This window comes from Mytilus californianus, unplaced genomic scaffold (assembly GCF_021869535.1).
Source record: "Mytilus californianus isolate M0D057914Y unplaced genomic scaffold, xbMytCali1.0.p SCAF_11, whole genome shotgun sequence".
Classification (NCBI taxonomy): domain Eukaryota; kingdom Metazoa; phylum Mollusca; class Bivalvia; order Mytilida; family Mytilidae; genus Mytilus; species Mytilus californianus.
Genome location: NW_026262593.1, coordinates 9,021,363 through 9,047,152, shown reverse-complemented (window position 1 = coordinate 9,047,152; position 25,790 = coordinate 9,021,363). Strand labels below are relative to the sequence as shown.

Sequence of the window (25,790 nt, the reverse complement as noted above, 5' to 3'; positions counted from 1 at the left end):
GACAATTTAAAAAAGAAAATAAAGAAGGGACTATAACTCTCTCCTGTTTTCAGGTGGAACCTTGGTGAAACCAAATTCACCAATAAAAAAATCAATACCTGTTTTATAATCCAAACTTGTACTATAAAATCATGTGTGTGGTTACTTAAATGTTGCCGTTCATAAAGATAAAGTAACCAAGGAACACAGATATTAAAGCTACCTCCGAACACGTGACAGTGCTATATACACATATACGTGTTATGATTGTATAAATCAGATTCTATATACTTGGCTTCATGAAAATAATAAAAAAAAATATTTTACTTAATACTTTATTATACAATAACAAATTAAATAAGCAAAAATAATAAACAAAACCAAATATCAGTTATGCATATATTTTCCATCTTCATTTTGATACAAATATTTAAGAATTTTTTTTTCGTTTTCTGCAACAATTATTTCCTCCACATTTTCATAGTTACACTGCGAATAAAAATATCATTAAAAGTCATTTTGCGATAACATATTATCGTGTTGTCGTATCTTGCGTCACTCGTTCCAAACGTAATAGAACGAATTTGAAAGATGTTTTACAATTCCAATTTCACTTGGCTAATGATACATAGCTGATCGCTTTCGAGAAACAAACAAGTCGTGTTATCTTACTATGTTAAGAATGAGTGTGACATACTTATTACTAGAAAAGCAATCTTCAATGGAATTTTTAAACGCCGTGCATTACAAACTAAGAATGTTAATTGACAGACTTCTATACCAAATACATTTTAAACGCACAAAACAATATAAATAAAATTGAGAATGGAAATGGGGAATATGTCAAAGAGACAACAACCCGACCAAAGAGCAGACAACAGCCGAAGGCCACCAATGGGTCTTCAACGCAGCGAGAAAATCCCGCACACGGAGGTGGTCCTCAGCTGGCCCCTAAATAAAATTGTGTACATGTACTAGTTCAGTGAAAATGGACGTCACACTAAACTCCAAAACATATACTAGTAAATGAACTAAAATTAAAAAAACATACAAGACTAACAAAGGCCAGAGGCTCCTGACTTGGGACAGGCGTAAAAATGCGGCGGGGTTAAACATGTTTTGTGAGATCTCAACCTTCCCCCTATACCTCTAGCCAATGTAAAATATGGTTTAAATCACAGACAAATTAAAAAGAAATTATATAAAGAAACAGAAATAGAACTTTGTTGTAACAAAACAAGTTTAAGAAGAGCTTTATACTCCTGCAGTCACGTGGTCACGACTGTTTAAATCGGTTTACAGTAGAAGGACAATGTGTACAAAAAACAATGTATTTTAAAAGAAAGAAAGCATATCGGAATGATCCGATTCATAGTCATACGTATTGCAGGAGCTACTGTCTGAACTTGTGAAAAAGGAAATGGATCGACGCTGTTTTCGTTTACTGTTAGTAGATGTTTTTGGTGTCATATTAGATGTCATACTGGGTCTTCTGGTTGTAGGAACATAACATGTTGAAGCAGATGAGGCGCTTGTAACACTTAATTTGAGTGAAAGTGTATGTGATTGGCGTCGAAAAGATCTAATAACTCCCGGAATGGCGTCTTCTTCCTTTCTAGATTCCTTAACTAATACATACGGGATAATGCTGATGGACCTCGATTGCTCTGGTATAAATATAGCGTTTATTACCACGTTTTCTGCACGTGAATGTCGCCCTAGAGATGTTGGCTCTGATACTGTGGACAAAGAAACTTCTCTCTCATGTGTGTTATTGGTATTGCGAGATCTCCAAGCCTTTGAAATTTTTTTGACGTCGAGAAAAGACCCCAAGAATTTCCTGCGCGGCTGTAGTAGAATACCAAAGGTGAGCGGATTAAATATAACAAGTAGAATTTTCGTGATCCAGAACAAGTCTACGGTTGTTTGTTCTAATTCATGTTGTGGTAAGGTATGTACAGCCCTAAGTTCTACCCAATAAACGAAGGCAGCCGGAATAACGAAGAAAAAGATTTGAAAGACGAGTAACTTTAAAAACTGTCTCATCAAACCAGCTCTTCGGACAGTATCGCTAGGGGGCGTTATTGATACGCCGACAGCAATTCGCGTGTTCCAGAATCCATTAATGAGTTTTACCAGTACCACTGTACTGAAACAGACAATGGAGCAGTATGGAAGTTCTATTACTATACCATGGAAGATTTGTATCGTTACAGGGACGTTCTCAGTGTACGTCACAGTAAGTGTTCCCATCTGTATTCCATAGCCGATAGACGAAAGCATTACAAACACGACTGCGACAAGAAGACATCTGTTTGATTGGTCAGAGCGAGATTTACGGTTTTGTGGTGTGTGAAGATCTTTGAGAACTATGAATCGGAATGTATTCAAGATCAGGTGACTCCATAAATACAAACCATCCAACAAGAATGCAGCAGTATCTGCAAAAAATAACAAAAAAAAACGTTGATTAACACTCATTGTTAGCTTAGTACATATATATACAATCAGACCATGGGACAGATTTAGATTTCCTCACAACCTCACTGAATGTTCAAGATAATGATAAGCAGTTCATGTGGGGTCACCGTATTTATTTTTTCAGTACAACTAAATATGTCTCGAAGTCCTTTTTTGAAATTATTCCCTAAAGCTGTAATTCCATGGAGACAACCAGGCGTTATAAACAATTATTTAAAAACTCGTACGAAATTCCTACCGGGTTGTGTGATATACATGAAGAGTCATGTTGTTTACGGAAATTCCGACCAAGTTGTTCAATATAAACTAATAGTCATGTAGTTTACGGAAATTCCGACCAAGTTGTTCAATATAAACTAATAGTCATGTAGTTTACGGAAATTCCGACCAAGTTGTTCAATATAAACTAATAGTCATGTAGTTTATGGAAATTCCGACCAAGTTGTTCAATATAGACTAATAGTCATGTAGTTTACGGAAATTCCGACCAAGTTGTTCAATATAGACTAATAGTCATGCAATTCATGAATAAAAGTAATCCATGAATTAAAGCATCAGCGTTTCGCAAGATTTTGTTATTTTATGGTTTGGTACATATAAAGGGGGTACACCGCAATGAAACAGCACCTTTTCAATGCAAAAACACTAAAGACGTCAAAAGATGACCATTCAAACTTCAACACTATAGACAGTGGTCTATCCAAAATGACAAACTCTCAATCGCCCAGGAGTTAGATTCATTTTCCCCACGGTAAAAAAAAATATTTTAATGAATCAAAATAAATTTCAAACTCGGTTTATTTTAATAACTTACCAAAAACAACAAAAGTATCAGAGTGTGCCATTCGTCCTTGAAGGCTGAGGACGGACCTCATGAACAGCTGTACACCGCTAAGAGTGTAAGCAACACAGGCACTTATGATACTTGCATCTGTGAGAACTCGTCGTTCGTTAGTCTTCGTTGTTATCCATATGTAAACTAGATTAACAAGGATACCAATTCCTGCCAATGGTAAAAGTGCCAAGGACGCCTCGTAACCTGCTGGCGGTATCATTTCGGTTATTAAGTGTTAAGCTGTGTAGAGTAAACAGTGATCTACTTTATAGGAAACCGAGGTTTTCCAATGCGCATGTGTCATATATAGTGCTAATAAATGACGAAGATATCTTATATCTTTTTTTTTTATTACGAAGTTCAGGCATTTAAGCTAAAGACTAAATGACGTAGAAGGTTAGCTAGTTACTATAGGTCACTGAACGGTCTTCAACAATAAGCAAAACCATACAACATAGCAAGCTATAAAAGGCCCATAAATGACAAATGTAAAACAATTTGAATGAGAAAACTAACGGCCTGATTTATGTACAAAACAATAACGGAAAATAAATATGATATACAGTAACAAACGACACTGAACAACTGAATTACAGGCTCCTGACTTGAGACATGCACATACATGATATGGTGGGGTTTAACATGTTTGCAAGCGAGCCAATCCTGTCCCTAACCTGGGGCAGTGGTGTAACAGCACAACCGAGAACAAACTTTAATCAAAGTACTGAAGTACTGAACATCGGATGACAGCAAGTTCTTGTGGATGGCCACAAGCACTTGTCTCGGAAAACAAATCACATCTCTATACCTGAAAGTGAGGTTAAGGTACATAGAAATATTTTTTCGGAGACACGTTCTGCGTGGATGATGAATAAATGACAGGGAATTTAACCTCACCGTAATAACTATTATATTGTACTGATACAAATCAGTATACTCTGGTTATATATTATATTAATATTTGTATATAACAGTTACATGTATATATATAATTTTCATCCATTTGTATATCATTCTATTCTACTATTCTAATAATAGTGCAGTGCAAGTGCATGGTGGACACTCTTCTGTAATAATTCGATTTTTCTAATAGATTGAATTTGAGTAGGCATTCATATTTTCCCGCAAAAACTTTCTTTGGATATTCTTCCGTAGGTCACAAGCTTTCGTTTCAACCTAGTGGCGAAAAAAGTATTGCCGTAGGGAATTTTTTATTAACTGATCCGTATGGGTGGGGTAGGGTGCCCGACCCCAACTTTGGACCTGATTTAAAAAAAAGACTAAGCCGAACCACACCCTGGATTTTTTCTCGGGTAAACCCCAGCTACTCATCTTCGCTTTGCACCTAGTGGCGAAAAAAGTATTGCCGTTCAACCTACCCAACCCATACAGATCAGTTAATAAAAAATTCCCTACGGCAATACGTTTTTCGACAAAATCAGAAAAAAAATATTCGGGTAAACTAGACATATTATAAAAAAATATAGTATACGTGTCTAGGTAAACGATAGAGAAAACGAACCTTTTATGGATGGAACATTTAAAATTGACCGAATTCAATTAGCCTTTCTATTAAAGGGGCAATAGCTGCGAGATAAGAAAAAAAAATAGAATATGATTTTGTTTGTTTCAATCATTAATGAAAGTGAAATAATGAAATAAAATTAGCTTTTAGCAGTCAATTTGGTGTAATTTTGTCAAAATAAGCAAAGAAACATCGGTGATAAATTATTCACTTGCAAGTGAATAATTCGACCTCTTTGAATCCGTATTCATGTGACCTTCAATTCAACCCATTATCTAGAGATTGGTTGCGCATGTATAAGTCATGTTCAGCCATTAAAAGGAGAAGAATGTCAACATTGAAAGTGAAACAAAGGTGAACCATTTCGTTGACTGATTCGATCCACAAAAAATCATTCTTATACAGGTAATACCGATAATTAACTTATTTGTTAACCTATAACATAAAATAAAACAGACCTGAAAAACTCCAATTGCACGAAGTCGCTATCTATTTATATTTATGTTTATGTTTTAATATATCGGGTAATGTGACCGTCGACAGTCTCCGGAGGTCATCTCGATAGTTAATTAGATGGCGTCTAAACTAAAATACACACAAAATTCTGATATATTTAATCGAATACATGCATTGTTAACTGTTTATTTCAGACTTATTGTAATTTGGATATATGTTTTAGTATGTTATAAATCAAATATGAGAATTTGAGTCAAATCGATGAACATGAATTTGACAGCCAATGCCCCTTTAATGGATTTAAAATTGGAAACTATATTCCTCTTGTGTCCATTCTGCTTTCTGCTGCATGACTGTACCATTATAGTTTATATAAGCTTATTTAGTCTTAGATGCATGCTTTTTCTATTATAAAAAAGAAGATGTGGTAAGATTGCCAATGAGACAACTCTTCACAAGAGACCAAATGACACAGAAATTAATATACTATAGGTCACCGTACGGCCTTCAACAATGAGCAACGCCCATACCGCATAGTCGGCTATAAAAGGCCCCGAAATGACAAATATAAAACAATTCAAACGAGAAAACTAACGGCCTTATTAATGTACCAAAAAATGAACGAAAAAATATATATATATAAAACAGCAACAAACGACAACCACTGAACTACAGCCTCCTGACTTGGGACAGGCACATACAGAATGTGGCGGGGTTAAACTAGTTTGAGGGCGCGCCAACCCTCCCCCTAACCTGGGACAGTGGTGTAACAGTACAACATAAGAACGAACTATAAAAAATCAGTTGAAAAAGGCTTAACTCATCAGATGGATACAGATAGAAATCCATCTAACAAATAAAAATGCAGAGTGGACGTGGCCGGGTACTTGTACATCCCATCAACAAAAAATCATAAGTACAGATCTGAGAGTACTCGCAGTTACTGACAGCTAGTTCAAAGCCAATAACAACTAATAAAAAAAGCATGCATCTAAGACTAAATTTTCAATCAGTACGCATCCAACATCCAATGGATATAGTGTAAAGACGTCATAAACAGTCAGAGAAAACATGACCTTGTGCAATGCCAAGATACAGGTATCGACAGATTGTAGATCCATGAAAGTGCATATGTATATAACAATAATATTTAGTTTGCTTTTAATTTACAGATAACAAAATCAATATTAATACCAATAAAAACAATATTCAAAAAAGGCTTAACTCATCAGATGGATACAAATAGAAATAAATCTAACATAAACACAGAATGAACGTGGCCGGGTACTTATACATTCCAAAAACAAAAAGACACTAAGTACAGATCTGAGAGTACTCGCAGTTACTGACAATAAAGCCAATAACAAATAATGAAAAACATCATGTATCTAAGACTAAAATATCAATCAGTACACATCCAACATCCAATGGATTTAGTATAAAGACGTCATTAACAGTCAGAGAAAAATATGACCTTGTGCAATGCCAAACTATAGGTATCGACAGACTGTAGTACCGTGAAAGTGCATACGTTCGTTTTAATATTTTTACCCTATTCCTGTCCATGTAGAACGAGTTGTTTACTGTCACAATGTATATGCTGATTTCAGTATTTTAGCATCACGTTTCGAAATTATTTAGTTTCTGCTTCATTTTTGTAGGCCGTAAAATGTCGATTTTTTACGATTTTCGATTGGTTAATACCAAAAACGAAGTCGGTGACCATATGATTATTTTGTATCATCAAAAACAAGGTAGAAATGTATTTATATCTGACGGAAACAAATTCTCAACTGTAAAAAATAAATATACACATTGCAGGTATGCATATAAATATATGTACATTAGCCAAAAAAAAATGTATTTTATATAAACATTGAATTTTTCACAAATTCATTTGGAAAACTAACTTAAAGACAGACAATACCAAAAATACAATGAGACAACTCTCCACTACAGATCAAGTTCTGTAGAACGTTAGCAACTATAGGTCACCGAACGGCCTTCAACAATAACCAAAGTCCATACCGCATACACGGGTGTCATTGGGTTTATCGAGAAGAATGATCGTGAAAGAATACCTAACGGTGGTCAAGTATTGCGATTGGATCATGAAAGCTCTGGTATAGGATCGTGAATGCAATCTTATCGAGAAGACATTTGCTAGGTCAATTACTAATCTAATTTAATGAATTATACAGAAAATTTACAAAAAAATAAAACTGTCTGTCAAAATGATTCAACATTATACCTTATAGCAATAACACTCTATTTGTCCGTTCTTCATAAGTTCTGATTTCTTATACAAATTAAAGATTGAGGATAGAACTTAAACGGCTAAATAACAGTTTAAGCTGGGCATCATGCACAATCGAGGTACGTTGATTGGTAATTTCCCCACTAAGGTGGGTACAATAAGGTATAGCTATAGTGAACAGACTGATCAAACAATCAAGTAAAATAATGTTATCTTGGTACCTTTTTGGTTTGTGTCAGCACAGCCACGAAATAAACAATAAATTAGCCAATATTGTCATACTATGTACGCATGAACGACATTACATATAAGAAAGTAACAACCCTTACACATAAAACAAACCAAAATGTGTACACATAGATATAAGAAGATGTGGTATGAGTGCCAATGAGACAACTCTCCATCCAAGTCAAAATTTATAAAAGTAAACCATTATAGGTCACAGTACGGTCGTCAACACGGAGCCTTGGCTCACACATATACATGCATATATTTTAAGGGCGGCTGCATAAGCATTATAAATACATTATATACTTTTACTTTACGACCATTTACTCTCCTGAAGGTCCTTTTATCTTGTATATCTACTTATATATAATAAAGAATCGTTTTTAGTTATTTTAATAACTTTTAAGAAAAAGTGTTGAAATAAAAAAAAGTGAAAAAAAATGAAAGCATTAATTTTCGTTCTTATCAAAATAATTACGCCCTTCAACTAGTTGTAAGTATATCAATTGATAAAAGAAATATTGTTTTCTGATTATTGAGCCTGGTCCGGCGCGGGACGTTTGCGTGGTTTAAAAATAAAGTTTCGGTCTTCACAAATTGAAACAAATATAAAAAAAAGATGTGGTATGATTGCCAATAAGACATCTCTTCACAAGTGACCGAATAACACAGAAATTAACAACTATAGAGGTCACCGTACGGCCTTCAACAATGAGCAAAGCCCATACCGCATAGTCGGCTATAAAAAGCCCCGAAATGACAAATGTAAAACAATTCAAACGAGAATACTAACGAATGTCGAGGAGCAATCTGCCTTTTGTAATTTTGTAAAAACGGTGTACTTTTAAACCTTGATTTTTCTCAGATACTGATCATAATGTTGAATCATTTTGACAGACAGTTTTATTTTTTTGTAAATTTTCTGTATAATTCATTAAATTAGATTAGTAATTGACCTTGCAAATGTCTTCTCGATAAGATTGCATTCACGAATATATACCAGAGCTTTCACGATCCAATCGCAATACTTGACCACCGTTAGGTATTCTTTCACGATCATTTTTTTTGGCTAATGTACATATATTTATATGCATACCTGCAATGTGTATATTTATTTTTTACAGTTGGAAATTTGTTTCCGTCAGATATAAATACATTTCCACCTTGTTTAAATTATACAAAATAATCATATGGTCACCGACTTCGTTTTGGTTGTTTAAAAACCAACCGAAAAACGTCAAAAATCGACGTTTTACGGCCTACAAAAATGAAGAAGAAACTAAATAATTTCAAAACGTGATACTTAAATACTGAAATCAGCATATACATTGTGACAGTAAACAACTCGTTCTACATGGACAGGGATAGGGTAAAAATATTAAAACGAACTTATGTACTTTCACGGTACTACAGTCTGTCGATACCTATAGTTTGGCATTGCACAAGGTCATGTTTTCTCTGACTGTTAATGACGTCTTTATACTAAATCCATTGGATGTTGGATGTGTACTGATTGATATTTTAGTCTTAGATACACGATGTTTTTCATTATTTGTTATTGGCTTTGAACTAGCTGTCAGTAACTGCGAGTACTCTCAGATCTGTACTTAGAGTCTTTATGTTTTTGGGATGTTTAAGTACCCGTCCACGTCCACTCTGTGTTTCTGTTAGATGTATTTCTATTTGTATCCTGATGAGTTGTTTTTCGCAAATTGTTTTGTAATAAATTAGGCCGTTATTTTTCTAAATTGAATTGTTTCATATTTCTCATGTCGGGGCCTTTTATAGCCGACCATACGGTATGGGTTTTTCCCATTGTTGAAGGCCGTACGGTTGCCTATAATTGCTTACATCCACTTCATTTGAACTTTTTTTTTGATAGTTGTCTCAATCTATGCACACGTACAGAAAATGTGTGTTAACCCACGCAGAAGAATATCTCAAGAGGTGGACCTTATATCCTATGGAGGCTTCTCAGATTCCGGAAATGATACCGAATTTTATTTTCGTATTAGAAATAATGTTATTCAAAGCGGGAAATTTAAGAAGCCATTTTGAATATCAGCGAACATTATACACAAGTTAACTAATTTATACTTAAAAGATGACAGAAATTTCATTGAAATCGTTCTCTGAAATACAACTGGCCATAAGAGAATATGAAATTGATACAAACTCAAAGTTTAGAGTTGTGAAAAAAGACAAATATTTTGGATTAGAGGGAACAGGTAATGATACAGGTCATATGACATAACTTGTATGGCTCATAAGTTTCAGGAATCAAATTAATAAAACATATGAAAAGATTTATAAAAGACATAAATACATAATAAAAGGACATACTGAAATGTTGGGCAGACAGTGATTTCCTATATATGAAGGATTTGGCAGTGGCGGATCCAGAACTTTTTGTAAGGGGTGGCCCACTGACTGACCTAAAAGGGGAAGGGGGGTGGGGCTGCTTCAGTGATTCCCTATATAATCAACCAATTTTTTTCCACAAAAGGGGGGGGGGGGGGCAGGCCCCCCTGTATCCGTCTATGCTTTGTATATTATATACACATACGTTTTTATAAAATTATACAACTTGTCAACAAAAATTCATGTCAGAGCTGAAATTATATCAGTCAGAATCTATTATCTTTATTAATATATTGTAAAAGCTACCTCAACTAAGTATAGAAAATCTCTGCTCAATTGCATGACCAACTCAATGGCAGATCCAGAAGGTGTGGAGCATTGACTGCATAGCCATAAGAACCTAAAGAGGGGCCTTTCAATCTTCAGTCATGCTTCAGTGATTCCATATATATTACATGTATAATCACCCCCCTCCTTTTCCCATAAACCATAAATCAGTCTCCGCAACTGTAAATTAAACTTAGACAAGGAGCATTCAAATTTAGAAACCTTAAACACAGTTTATTAGTTTATTATCAGTGTAGTGTGTATAGTGTACTCAATATTACACCATGACCATGTTAAAAAATGGAGTAAAATATAGGACTGACTATTGTGAATGTTGCAAAGATGCCACAGGCGTAGTCTCCGCCCCTAGAGTGCTTTCAGAACTCTTAAACTGGCATCTTTTACTTGTACTTGTACATTATAATAAAGAATGGAAACGGGGAATGTGTCGAAGAAAAAGACAACAAACTACCCAAATGTACAAGACAACCCAAGGCCACCAATGTATATACTATACATTGCTGGCATGTCGGTATTTAACTGCTAGTAGTCCTTTGTTCATTTATGTATCATTGTCATTTTGCTTAGTTTCTTTTGTTACCTATTCTGACATCGGACTCAGACTTCTTTTAAACTGAGGTTTACTGTGCATATTGCTATGTGTTTCTTTATTCTACATTTGCTAGAGGTATAGAGGGAGGGTTGAGATCTCACAAAACATGTTTAACCCCGCCACATTTTTGCGCCTGTCCCAAGTTAGGGGCCTCTGGCTTTTGTTAGTCTTGTATGTTTTTTAATTTTAGTTCATTTATATGTTTTGGAGTTTAGTGTGACGTCCATTTTCACTGAACTAGTACACAATTTTAGTTAGGGGCCAGCTGAGGACTACCTCCAGGTGCGGGATTTTCTCGATGCGTTGAAGACCCATTGGTGGCCTTCAACAGATGCTCTTTGGTCGGGTTGTTGTCTCTTTGACATATTCCCCATTTCCATTCTCAATTTAATTTTTTATAGACATATTTTGAATAAGCAAGGTAAACAAGAACAAATAAAAAGTATTATAAGCCTAAAAAATATGTACATGTCTCATTGGCAATCATACCACATTTCTTATGTTAATATTGTACTGTAAAACAAAGATTACTTTTAGATATATTAATATTGCATACTTGTTGTATTTGACAGATTTTTCTGCTGTTATGAAAAAGATCTGGTTCAAGGATCCCCAGCCAGATGCAGTGCCTATAATACCATCTACTGGTGTACCCTTTATTGTTGTTGGAAAGAAGTTGTTGGAGTGTCACCAAGGGTTAGATAGAGACAAGAACCGAAAGATGAAAAGAAAAAATGAGAAACAAAGAAATGTAAACTATATTTTTTATCTTTTCAATAACTTGTGTAAGCATACTTTCATTGTGCCGGGTAACTGTTTTTCACTAGAGAATATTGTGAACAATTATTCCTTGGATGAAAACTCTCCACTTTTTATTTACATAAATCAACTATGCAAGTTTCAAATACAATAAAAACTACTAAGCCACATTTTATATATATTTCCCCTTCAAAAAAACACTTTTTAGAACGTTATAATTACTGGTGGATGTTTTACACTGGACCCGGATAGAAAAATCTAGTGAATTTTTGTTGGTGGATAAAAATCACTGGGGATTTTCTTCCTCCGGATAAAGTACACTTATCAGGCGGAATCAATCCACTGTTACATTTACTTGTACAGTACAATGTATCATGACACAGGTTTTTAATGTGATGAGGTGTAACATGTAAAAGTCTATGATTTAATTATACCTTTATTTCAAGTCATATAATGTTTGAAATTTATTGAAATAATTGCTCGGCATAATGATGGACATGGCCTACATAATGAGGAAATGCAGTCTCCTCAGTATAAATGGTACATCCAGCATATTTCTTTTCAAGTTGATTACAGCTAGTATCTGTATCAAGATGAGATCTCTCAACTAACAAATGAAGAAGAGATGGTAATTTGAGGGAATTTGAAAATACATCACCTGAGCTTGTTTACTACAATTTACTGATTATCATTTCGTAATTGCCATTATAAATCTTCATTGTATTTTACTATTAGGAATGAAGTTTATGTACTAGTAAACAAGAAACTGGTACTGTTTTGTTAATAGCATTTTATCTCATTTGTTCACTAAAAAAGATTTTTGAAAGCATGCAAGTAATACAAAGTTCCTGTTAAATTAGACACTTTTTAAATGACTCGAAAAATCCATGTTTGTGCCCTGACCTGTATAATATTTGTTTTTTTTAAAATCATGTATATTAAAAACAAAATATATATATTATATATATAACTGTAATTATGTTACAAATTTATCTCAGGAGGACCATGACTTCAGTAGACAGAGGAGACAAATTCAACCAACTAAAAAGAAGAACTGTGGAGTTAAATTGAGGATAAGGCATGTTGTTAGATTTCCTGACTACAAGGTATGTATAATATGGTTGATATCCTTGTTTAATGTTCTTTTTTCATCAGTTTATTTTTGTTAAAGTGTTCTATTAAAGTCAGTGATTTGTGATACTCATCAATTCTTAACAGCAATACATTTGTATATATAGACTTGGACTAAGCTGTATCATTAGAAATTCAAACAATGTAAATTACAGTATATTAAACATGAGTCTTCTTCCTGTAAATTGAATACACTAATTGCCTCTATACAATTTCACTGAATTTTTTTTTTATGTGAATTGTTTCTTTAAAAAGTTGATATTTCTTGTTCTTTAAATAACTTGACATGCTTTTTCTCACAGTTGATTTTAAGAAAGATCAGCTTTAAGTGAAACACACATTTATTTTGACAAATTTGATTGTCTTATAATCATGATAGCTATACTTTAAATTGCTTGAATTGAAAACCTGCAGAGAAACAATCATGATTCATGTTGATAATTTTGATCCATTAGTTTTTCTTTAATTTACTTGTTTTTTTCTTTCAGCATATTGCTTGTTTGTTTTTATTTGAGTTTAACAATGATTACTTTTTATTTGCATGTTTCTTTGATTTTTTACCTATGAAGAAGTTCTAACAGACATATGTTATAGTTATGGTGAGTTCATTTTATCTGCATGACAATATCAATGTCAAGCTTCTTTAATTTGTGATCTATTTACATACTGAAATTAGTGTACTCTAAAAGATAAATGTTGATTTGATTTTAACAGTAGTCAGTACCTCAATTCTATGGACTTGGAAAATATGAAATCCACTGTAATTAAGGTTTTTTAAAACATATTTTAGGCTATTAAAAAAAAAACAAACATTAAGGGCTAAAAAAAAGTTCAATTTATATGGTTTTAAATATATTTAGGTATTTATGTAATCTAACATAGATTTTTCAAACTATACCTGCTTTCATTTAAAACAGTAATACTATGTCTACAAAGCAAGGTTAATTTCTCTGGTTTTCATAAATGAATAATTGTACGTTTTACATTTAGACCACTGGAATAAGTACGACATATGAGAAAGATTTGATTTCGGTTGAGATAAAGAAGTTGGTTTTGGACAAGAAGCAAATCAATATGCAGCATCAATTCTATATAGCTTTTCCAGACCCAACTGAACACCAAAACCATCTAAGAGGAGAGGTACAAATCAGTATGATTAAGGCCATATGCCAATTTCACCATGATTTTGTAAAAAAAAATATTAATGCTTTTTTTGTATACTGTAAATTTAATAAATGTACTAGTTTTACTTGTATTACTTAAAATGTAAAAGTAGAACTTTGAAGATACACCAGATAAATGAATATTAGACAGCATATTAGAAAAAAATTAGACAAGACTGAATGAAGAGAAAATTTATTGTTTTGAAATTATTCATATTTTGATATCTAGCTTTCAATATTTACCAGAATAGTTATTGTTTGTAATTTTTGCATTCAAGGGTAAGCAATGTGATTTACTTCCAAATATTGAAACAATATTTTCTGTTTATTCTTTGACTGTATAATGGTCAACTGAACAAATTTATGCTTACTGATATTTTCTAAAGATTGGAGAAAACTGTGTCTCCAGTAACCAATTTATTCTTATTTTAAAATTTACAATTTGAATTAAAACGATACATATCTGTTGTTGTAGTCAGCAAGCTTACTACTTGGAATAGATGACAGATTGAAGGAATACATCAGGAAAATGGTATGGGAAGAAAATATCACCAGTGTCCCACAGATGAGAGTACTAGTAGAAGTATACATGAAGACAACACTTTTCCAAGGACAGGATATTCCCGCCATCATTAATAAGAGATTTTGGCCATCAAATGTAGATATCCAGAACCACATTGCCCTTGCAGTAAAGAAACAAAGAAACAAGGAAATTGATCAGGTATCTTTGGATTAAAATAATAAAATTACAAAAAAGAACATGTGGTATGATTGCCAATGAGACAACTCTTAACAAGAGAATAAAATGACACAGAAATTAACAACTAAAAGTCACCATATGGCCTTCAGCAAGCCTATGCCGCATAGTCAGCTATAAAAGTCCATGCAATCACAAATGTAAAACAATTCAAATAAGAAAACTAATGGCCTTATAAATGTATATAAAAAAATGAATGAAAAACAAATATGTAACACAGCAACAAACGACAACCACTGAATAACAGGCTCCTGACTTGGGACAGGCACATACAGACAGAATGTGGCGCGGTTAACATTTAAGCTAGATCCCATCCATAATCCAGCCTCTACTATCGACAATATATTTTGTTGCATATCAACAACAACAGTAATCAAGCCTCTCAGATGACATGATATTGTGTTGTCTATCAACTACAACAATAATCCAGCCTCTCAGATTGATAAATCATCTTGTCTATCGACAACAACCATAATCCAGTCTCTCAGATTGACATTATTTCTTGTTGTCTATCAACAACAACCATAATCAAGCCTCTCAGATTGACATCAAATTGAGTTGTCTACCAACAACAAATATAATCCAGCCTCTCAGATTGACATTATATTTTGTTGTCTATCAACAACAACCATAATCCTGCCTATCAGATTGACATCAAATTTAGTTGTCTACCAACAACAACCAAAATCCAACCTCTCAGATTGACATCAAATTAAGTTGTCTACCAACAACAACCATAATCCAGCCTCTCAGATTGACATTATATCTTGTTGTCTATCAACAACAACCATAATCCAGCCTCTCAGATTGACATTATATATTGTTGTCTATCAACAACAACCATAATCCTGCCTCTCAGATTGACATTATATTGTGTTGTCTATCAACAACAACCATAATCCAGCCTATCAGATTGACATTATATCTTGTTGTCTATCAACAACAACCATAATCCAGCCTCTCAGATTGACATTTTTCCTTATTTTCTATCAACAACAACCATAATCTAGCCTCTCAGATTGACATTTTTTCTTATTGTCTATCAACAACAATCATAATCCAGCCTCTTAGATTGACATTTTACTGTGTTGTCTACCAACAACAACTATAATCCAGCCTATCAGATTGACATTATATCTTGTTGTCTATCATCAACAACCATAATCAAGACTATCAGATTGACATCAAATTGAGTTGTCTACCAACAACAACCAAAATCCAACCTCTCAGATTGACATCAAATTAAGTTGTCTACCAACAACAACCATAATCCAGCCTCTCAGATTGACATTATATATTGTTGTCTATCAACAACAACCATAATCCAGCCTCTCAGATTGACATTATATTGTGTTGTCTATCAACAACAACCATAATCCAGCCTATCAGATTGACATTATATCTTGTTGTCTATCAACAACAATCATAATCCAGCCTCTTAGATTGACATTTTACTGTGTTGTCTACCAACAACAACCATAATCCAGCCTCTCAGATTGACATTATATCTTGTTGTCTATCATCAACAACCATAATCAAGCCTATCAGATTGACATCAAATTGAGTTGTCTACCAACAACAACCAAAATCCAACCTCTCAGATTGACATCAAATTAAGTTGTCTACCAACAACAACCATAATCCAGCCTCTCAGATTGACATTATATTGTGTTGTCTATAAACAACAACGATAATCCAGCCTCTCAGATTGACAATTTTCCTTATTTTCTATCAACAACAACCATAATCCAGCCTCTCAGATTGACATTTTACTGTGTTGTCTACCAACAACAACAATAATCCAGCCTCTCAGATTGACATTATATCTTGTTGTCTATCATCAACAACCATAATCAAGACTATCAGATTGACATCAAATTGAGTTGTCTATTAACAACAACCATAATCCAGCCTCTCAGATTGACATTTTTCCTTATTGTCTATCAACAACAACCATAATCCAGCCTCTCAGATTGACATTATATTGTGTTGTCTATCAACAACAACCATAATCCAGCCTCTCAGATGACATTTTCCCTAATTTTCTATCAGCAACAACCATAATCCAGCCTCTCAGATTGACATTTTACTGTGTTGTCTACCAAAAACAACCATAATCCAGCCTATCAGATTGACATTATATCTTGTTGTCTATCATCAACAACCATAATCAAGCCTCTCAGATTGACATTATATTGTGTTGTCTATCAACAACAACCATAATCTAGCCTCTCAGATGACATTTTCCCTAATTTTCTATCATCAACAACCATAATCCAGCCTCTCAGATTGACATTTTACTGTGTTGTCTACCAAAAACAACCATAATCCAGCCTCTCAGATTGACATTATATCTTGTTGTCTATCATCAACAACCATAATCAAGACTATTAGATTGACATCAAATTGAGTTGTCTACCAACAACAACCATAATCCAGCCTCTCAGATTGACATTTTTCCTTATTGTCTATCAACAACAACCATAATCCAGCCTCTCAGATTGACATTATATTGTGTTGTCTATCAACAACAACCATAATCCAGCCTCTCAGATGACATTTTCCCTAATTTTCTATCAGCAACAACCATAATCCAGCCTCTCAGATTGACATTTTACTGTGTTGTCTACCAAAAACAACCATAATCCAGCCTCTCAGATTGACATTATATCTTGTTGTCTATCATCAACAACCATAATCAAGACTATCAGATTGACATCAAATTGAGTTGTCTACCAACAACAACCAGGGTTTGAAATTTTGGTGTGGGCTACAAAATTAAACCTGTGGGCTACCATGCCAAAATTTTAACTTCAATCCCTGACAACCATAATCCAACCTCTCAGATTGACATTATATCTTGTTGTCCATCAACAACAACAATAATCCAGCCTATCAGATTGATAAACTATTTTGTTGTATACCAACAACAACCATAATCCAGCCTCACAGATTGACTTTAAACTGTGTTGGCTATCAACAACAACTTTAATCCAGCCTCTCAGATTGACATCATATTGTTTTTTCTATCAACAACACCCATAATCCAGCCTCTCAGATTGACATCATATTGTGTTGTCTATCAACAACAACCATAATCCAGCCTCTCAGATTGACATTTTTCTTTATGGTCTATCAACAACAACCATAATCCAGCCTCTCAGATTGATATTTTACTATGTTGCCTATCAACAACAACCATAATCCAGCCTCTCAGATTGACATTTTTCCTTATTTTCTATCAACAACAACCATAATCCAGCCTCTAAGATTGACATTTTACTGTGTTGTCTACCAACAACAACCATAATCCAGCCTATAAGATAAACATTATATCTTGTTGTCTATCATCAACAACCATAATCAAGCCTATCAGATTGACATCAAATTGAGTTGTCTACCAACAACAACCAAAATCCAGCCTCTCAGATTGACATTATATCTTGTTGTCTATCAACAACAACCATAATCCAGCCTCTCAGATTGACATTATATCTTGTTGTCTATCAACAACAACCATAATCCAGCCTCTAAGATTGACATTATATATTGTTGTCTATCAACAACAACCATAATCCAGCCTCTCACATCGACATTATATCTTGTTGTCTATCAACAACAACCATAATCCAACCTCTCAGATTGACATTTTTCCTTATTTTCTATCAACAACAACCATAATCTAGCCTCTCAGATTGACATTATACTTGTTGTCTATCAACAAAAACCATAATCCAGCCTATCAGATTGACATCAAATTGAGTTGTCTACCAACAACAACCAAAATTCAACCTCTCAGATTGACATCAAATTAAGTTGTCTACCAACAACAACCATAATCCAGCCTCTCAGATTGACATTATATCTTGTTGTTTATCAACAACAACCATAATCCAGCCTCTCAGATTGACATTATATATTGTTGTCTATCAACAACAACCAAAATCCAACCTCTCAGATTGACATCAAATTAAGTTGTCTACCAACAACAACCATTATCCAGCCACTCAGATTGACATTATATATTGTTGTCTACCAACAATAAATATAATCCAGCCTCTCAGATTGACATTATATTTTGTTGTCTATCAACAACACCCATAATCCTGCCTATCAGATTGACATCAAATTGAGTTGTCTACCAACAACAACCAAAATCCAACCTCTCAGATTGACATCAAATTAAGTTGTCTACCAACAACAACCATAATCCAGCCTCTCAGATTGACATTATATCTTGTTTTCTATCAACAACAACCATAATCCAGCCTATCAGATTGACATTATATATTGTTATCTATCAACAACAACTATAATCCAGCCTCTCAGATTGACATTATATTGTGTTGTCTATCAACAACAACCATAATCCAGCCTATCAGATTGACATTATATCTTGTTGTCTATCAACAACAACCATAATCCAGCCTCTCAGATTGACATTTTTCCTTATTTTCTATCAACAACAACCATAATCTAGCCTCTCAGATTGACATTTTTTCTTATTTTCTATCAACAACAATCATAATCCAGCCTCTTAGATTGACATTTTACTGTGTTGTCTACCAACAACAACCATAATCCAGCCTATCAGATTGACATTATATCTTGTTGTCTATCATCAACAACCATAATCCAGCCTCTCAGATTGACATTATATTGTGTTGTCTATCAACAACAACCATAATCCAGCCTCTCAGATTGACATCATATTGTGTTATCTATCAACAACAACCATAATCCAGCCTCTCAGATCGACATTATATCTTGTTGTCTATCAACAACAACCATAATCCAGCCTCTCAGATTGACATTTTACTGTGTTGTCTACCAACAACAACAATAATCCAGCCTCTTAGATTGACATTATATCTTGTTGTCTATCATCAACAACCATAATCCAGCCTATCAGATTGACATCAAATTGAGTTGTCTACCAACAACAACCATAATCCAGCCTATCAGATTGACCTCAAATTGAGTTGTCTACTAACAACAACCATAATCCAGACTCTCAGATTGACATTTTTCCTTATTGTCTATCAACAACAACCATAATCCAGCCTCGCATATTGACATTATATTGTGTTATCTATCAACAACAACCATAATCCAGCCTCTCGGATTGACATCATATTGTGTTATCTATCAACAACAAGCAAAATCTAGCCTCTCAGATTGACAGTTTATTGTGTTGTCTATCAACAATAACCATAATCAAGCCTCTCAGATTGACATTATATCTTGTTGTCTATCAACAACAACCATAATCCAGACTATCAGATTGACATCAAATTGAGTTGTCTTCTAACAACAACCATAATCCAGCCTCTAAGATTGACATTTTTCCTTATTGTCTATCAACAACAACCATAATCCAGCCTCTCAGATTGACATCATATTGTGTTGTCTATCAACAACAAACATAACCCAGCCTCTCAGATTGACATCATATTGTGTTATCTATCAACAACAACCAAAATCTAGCCTCTCAGATTGACAGTTTATGGTGTTGTCTATAAACAATAATCATAATCCAGCCTCTCAGATTGACATTATTTCTTGTTGTCTATCAACAACAACCATAATCAAGCCTCTCAGATTGACATCAGTATGTTTGTGAGTGACTTGGTCCAGTTTATACACCAATAAATTCCTTTAAAAAGGTGTTAAATCCTTATAATTCTTAAAATAGCAACTATCATAATCAAGGCTATCAGATTGACATCAAATTGTGTTGTCTATCAACAACAATCAAAATCCAACCTCTCAGATTGACATTATATCTTGTTGTATATCAGCAACTATCATAATCAAGCCTATCAGACTGATATTATATTCATTTGTCTATCAACAACTACCTTAATTTGTTTTAGGAAGTAGTTGTTGATTTGCTGAAGGAATGGAAAAGTGAGCGCCCTGAAGACAACTTCCATCTTCGTCTGAAGGGAGATCATCTGGAACCAGATAATGACAGTAGGTGTAACAAATTATTATATCTATATTGTCTTTAAAGATGTTAATCTTTTGTGTGTTAATGTATGTTAAATTCAGATTGGATACAAACCGGAAATAATATAAAAATTGTTTAGTCAAAATAAGTATAATTCTATGTCTTTTTTTCCTCTCCATTATAGGATTAAATGCCTTTTTAAAGAAATTTATTGGTGTATAAACTAGACCAATTCACTCACAAACAAATAAAAGTCCAAAGGGCTTTTATGATATGTTTGTGATTGACTTGGTCCAGTTTATACACCAATAAATTCCTTTAAACAGGCGTTTAATCCTTATAATTCTTAAAATAAGAGAAAAGGAATTTATTTTTCCACACTCATAAATTGTATATGTGAGTCATTGAATTGGCCTGGCTCATGAATATATTTGTTGGTTACTGAAAAAATATGTTCTCCATGAAATTTGCGCTCTAATATAAATTTACTACAAAAACTCTTCTTTATCATGCAAATAAATGTGTGTTTATTATCTAAATTAACCATTAATGCGAAGTGAAAATAAATATGGTAAAGTCGAGCCTGATTGCGTTATTATCGCCGCCATCTTGTTTACATTGGTTACAAAAAGAATTAAGTTTGGTCAACATCGTCTATCAAAAAATAAACAACATCAAGAACATCTATCGGAAGTCCTCTCAACCAATCATATCAATGTATTCCCTAATATGCAAATCATATAAGAATTATGTAGTTGTAAAGAGCATTGATATTGGTATGACATTATGTGAATTTTATATAACATGTATGAATATTAGATGCATTTCTTCCATATTGTGGGTGTTTAAATAAGACAAAATTTCTGAAAAAGGACACAAACATGTAGCCTTAATAATATACTTCAATTTTAATTTCAGACTCAGACTTGGAATTGAATCATGGTGATGCGCAAGAGACAGAGGATGATGTAAGAATAGGTGAGGCCTACACTAGGAAGCTATATGGTACAAACAGTAAGTTCCTGTATGTACACCAAACTCAATGGCAGAGGAGACTTCTTGAGCTGTATGGGAAAGAGATCTGCCTTTTGGATGCTACATATAGGACAACCAGATATTCTCTCCCATTGTATTTCCTATGTGTGCCTACGAATGTAAATTACATTACTGTTGGAACCTTTGTTACAGAGACCGAGGACAGTGCTTCACTGATGGAGGGCTTGCAGGTTATAAAAGAATGGAATCCCGAGTGGTCACCCAAGTTCTTCATGTGTGACTATGCCACTGAAGAGATCAATGCCCTTGAAAACGTTTTTCCAGGTTTGCAAGTTAAACTTTCTATTACTTTATATATATGCCGAATTTATATCATTCTATAAAATTTACTTCTTACAATTGATGCAAAGAATGTGTTAGAAAAAATACATGTTATAGGTACTTTAATTATTGTGATTTTGATTGTTTTGCAAAGATAAAGTTGATATATAATATTTTCAAAGTCACCATTAGATTGGTCTAATCCAACACTATCAGTTACACAGTGTGCAATTGTCCTAATACGAGAATTATATACTACAGCTGTGCTTATGATTTGCACAGTCAAATTGCATTGACTGTATAATCATATGTCATATACAGTCACTGACCGTATATCGCCTTGTTTATGATGTTGACAATGCGTTTACGTAGAGTTTTATTTATGACGTCAATAAAACACACAGGTTCACAAAAATTTTAAGACGTCCACTCCAAATAAAAAAATTATGGTTTTTACCCTAAATATCAATTATACTCTGCTCGAAATTATTAGGACAGTTTTAAATTCAACCAAATAGATTTTGAGATTTAATCTTAAACTGAAAATAAATTAAAAGTATTAGGACTATTAAGCAGCTAAGAAAAAAATTACACTGTAATTTATTAAGACAATATCAGCCAATCTAATTGGGAGAAATTACTTTAAATCTGGATAAAAACTATTATATATGTTAATGATGCAAGATTAATCAGAGGTAACTTTTCTGTAACATAACACTTCCATTTTAGGTTCTTTTGTATACCTTTGTGATTTTCACCGAGAGCAGAGTTGGGAAAGATGGCTTACTGCAGCACATAATGGACTGCACACAGAGAAGACCAATGTTCTCTCCCTTTTAAGACCTATTGCTAGGGCACTTAATGAAGATGATTTTAATTCTGCGTTGTCCACTTTAAAGGTATTAAAATAAGATATATAAGCTTATTCTCAGACATATTCAAATATGGTGTTCATAAAACACTTAAAAATTCTGGAAAAAACAATGAACTTAATACAATAACATATATTGTAAACCCATTTATTTTCACATATGCATGGTTCACCTTTGCAATTTTCACAAAAATTTTGAAAAATAAATATAAATGTTTTTATACAGATAATGAAAATGCTTGAATTTGCAACACCATGGTACTATATTACCAGACAAGAAAATTTAGAAGTATGAGGACAAGAATGACAAAATTAAATTTGTGTCAACATAGTTCCCTATTACTAGTTTTTGTTTATGTACATCTTAATTTTATTAAGCTGTTTTGATTTCACTGTTAACCTGTTGTTTGTTTTTATGATACAATTTTAATTCATGAAGTCATATTTCAGTCAAGTTCTGTGTGGAATGAGAAGGAAAAGCTACGCAAATGGTTTGAAAAGACTTGGTTGAGTTGTCCTAGGGTAAGTACCTATGTATTTTTAGTTGAGAAATTATATGATATATAGGCGAAAACTTGAATGTGATTGGTCTGCAAGACCTTCGACAAACTATGTTGCCAAAACTTATTCCCTTTACATGTAAAATTCACTTTGAAATATATATTCCAGCACAATACAAAATCTAAAGTATATAAAATATCTTATAATGAAAATTATATGAAATATTTCATGAACTATATGAGATATCTGGTACATGTATACGATAAACACAATACATATGAATGAAATATAACTCGTCTAAAGTTTATAAGATATCTTATACAGTTTGTAATATCTCATATAATTTATAAGATATCTTATAAAGAAAATTATATGAGATATCTTATGAACTATATGAGATATCTTAAAACCATATAACTATATATAAGATGTCTTATAAACTATATAGATATCTTATAATATTCTATGAAAAATCTTAAATATTATAATAAGTTTTAAAACTATTTTTAGACTTGAACATTTTTTTTAAACACTATTAGCTGTTTTGCAACAGAATAATTATATAAGAAGATGTGGTATGAGTGCCAATGAGATAACTCTCCATCCAAGTCACAACTTAATTGTAAAAGAAAAACCATTACATGTCAAAGAAAGGTCTTCAACATGGAGCCTTGGCTCACACTGAATAGCAAGCTATAAATGACCCCAAAATGACTAGTTTATAACCATTCAAACGGGAAAACCAACAGTCTAATATATATGTATATATATATATATATATGTGTATATATATATAAAAAATTTGCGAAAGCAAATTTACAGATCTAACATTGTTGGGCTGATGTTTAGACCAATTATATATACAGAATGTATTGTCAGCCTTGTATCACCATCACTGCTGGTGATCCGATGGATAAATCTGTTGTAGAGTTGTCACTGGTTCAGATGTACTTATGAATATAATTATTTCTGTGACTTTATCTTGCATTAATTTGTAGGATCCTTTGCAATAGATAATTCAGCTGATCTGTAATATTTCCATCTTTATTAATGTCTTATATATCATGTACTGTATTACGACGCTAGATTAAAACTGGAGAGGAAAGATAACACCCGACCACCGAAAGCTTTATTATATTGAAGCCTAGGTGGCCGAGTGATCTAGAGTGTCTGATACAGTGCAAGGCGATTTGGTGTCACCATATTTTAGTAGTATGAGTTCGAATCCCGGCGAGGGAAGAACAAAAAATTTGCAAAAGTAAATTTACAGATCTAACATTGTTGGGCTGATGTTTAGACGAATTATATATATATATATAAAACAAGAAACACTTATGAACCACATCAACAAAAGACAACTACTGAACATCAGGTTCCTAACTAATGACAGGTGCAAACAAATGCAGTGGGTTTAAACGTGAATAGATTCTACTATCGACTGTGTAGATTATATATTGGGATTTTATGTCTTATTGAAAATTATATAAGTTGATATATTTCATTGTATCCTTGTTATTTCAAATTCCAGCGTTGGGTTAGAGCACACAGACAGGAAAGGTTCAATGTATCTGTTAATACAAATAATGGAATTGAAAGACAGAATTTGTCATTAAAGTATGAATATCTAGACAAGAAAAAAGCTAGATCTCTTAGTCAGCTGTTGAGTGTTCTGATCAGGAAGTTCTTGCCAGACAGTTATGTGAAGTGAGTTGTTATAATACACAACATAATATTTTTTTTTTTATATGGGTAATACAGTTGAAATCATTATGATTTAAATAAAACTAAATCAAATATCTTGAAGCTTCGATTCCAGTTAGTGAAATTTAGACATGTTTGTGTTTCCAGGGCTTATTTGGTATGTAATCAATGCTTATATCCAAACCAGTTCAATCAGTATTTTTTTTTTTAACCCCCGCTTTAAAAAAGTGGGGGTATACTGTTTTACCTCTGTCTGTCCTTCTGTCAGTCCATCCATCCGTCACTCTGTCCTTCCCATGAATATTTTAGTCGCTTTTTTCTCAGGAACTACTTGACAAGGATTTCTGAAATTTGGTTTCAGGGTTTATATTAGTAAGTTACACCGTGTGATGCGTTTTCAGATTCATCACTCAACAACTTCCTGTTTACCGAACACTTGTATTATTTTACACATGATAGCCAAGTTGAAAATTTTCGTCACATTTTTCTCAGGAACTACTTGACAAGGATTTCTGAAATTTGGTTTTAGGGTTTATATAAGTCAGCTATACCATGTGATGCGTTTTCAGATTCAT

The 25,790-nt window shown here is 33.3% G+C and overlaps 1 protein-coding gene across 1 annotated transcript; it reads left to right on the top strand.

Moving 5' to 3' along the window:
- Positions 1 to 9,806: 9,806 nt before the first annotated feature.
- LOC127720780 (uncharacterized) lies at positions 9,807 to 25,250 on the top strand. The gene is made up of 11 exons (XM_052227532.1): positions 9,807 to 9,989; positions 11,635 to 11,813; positions 12,820 to 12,927; positions 13,522 to 13,551; positions 13,943 to 14,092; positions 14,591 to 14,836; positions 20,749 to 20,848; positions 21,744 to 22,145; positions 22,872 to 23,041; positions 23,464 to 23,535; positions 25,043 to 25,250. The coding sequence occupies exons 4-11, from the start codon at positions 13,549 to 13,551 to the stop codon at positions 25,220 to 25,222; spliced, it is 1,323 nt and encodes a 440-aa protein (XP_052083492.1). The 5' UTR covers positions 9,807 to 9,989; positions 11,635 to 11,813; positions 12,820 to 12,927; positions 13,522 to 13,548; the 3' UTR covers positions 25,223 to 25,250.
- Positions 25,251 to 25,790: the final 540 nt, after the last annotated feature.

Excerpts from the sequence above, each read along its gene's own strand:
- LOC127720780 (XM_052227532.1), top strand. Across the intron at positions 14,837-20,748 it reads GAAACAAGGAAATTGATCAG|GAAGTAGTTGTTGATTTGCT; the intron begins GTATCTTTGGAT and ends AATTTGTTTTAG. Across the intron at positions 23,042-23,463 it reads CTGCGTTGTCCACTTTAAAG|TCAAGTTCTGTGTGGAATGA; the intron begins GTATTAAAATAA and ends GTCATATTTCAG.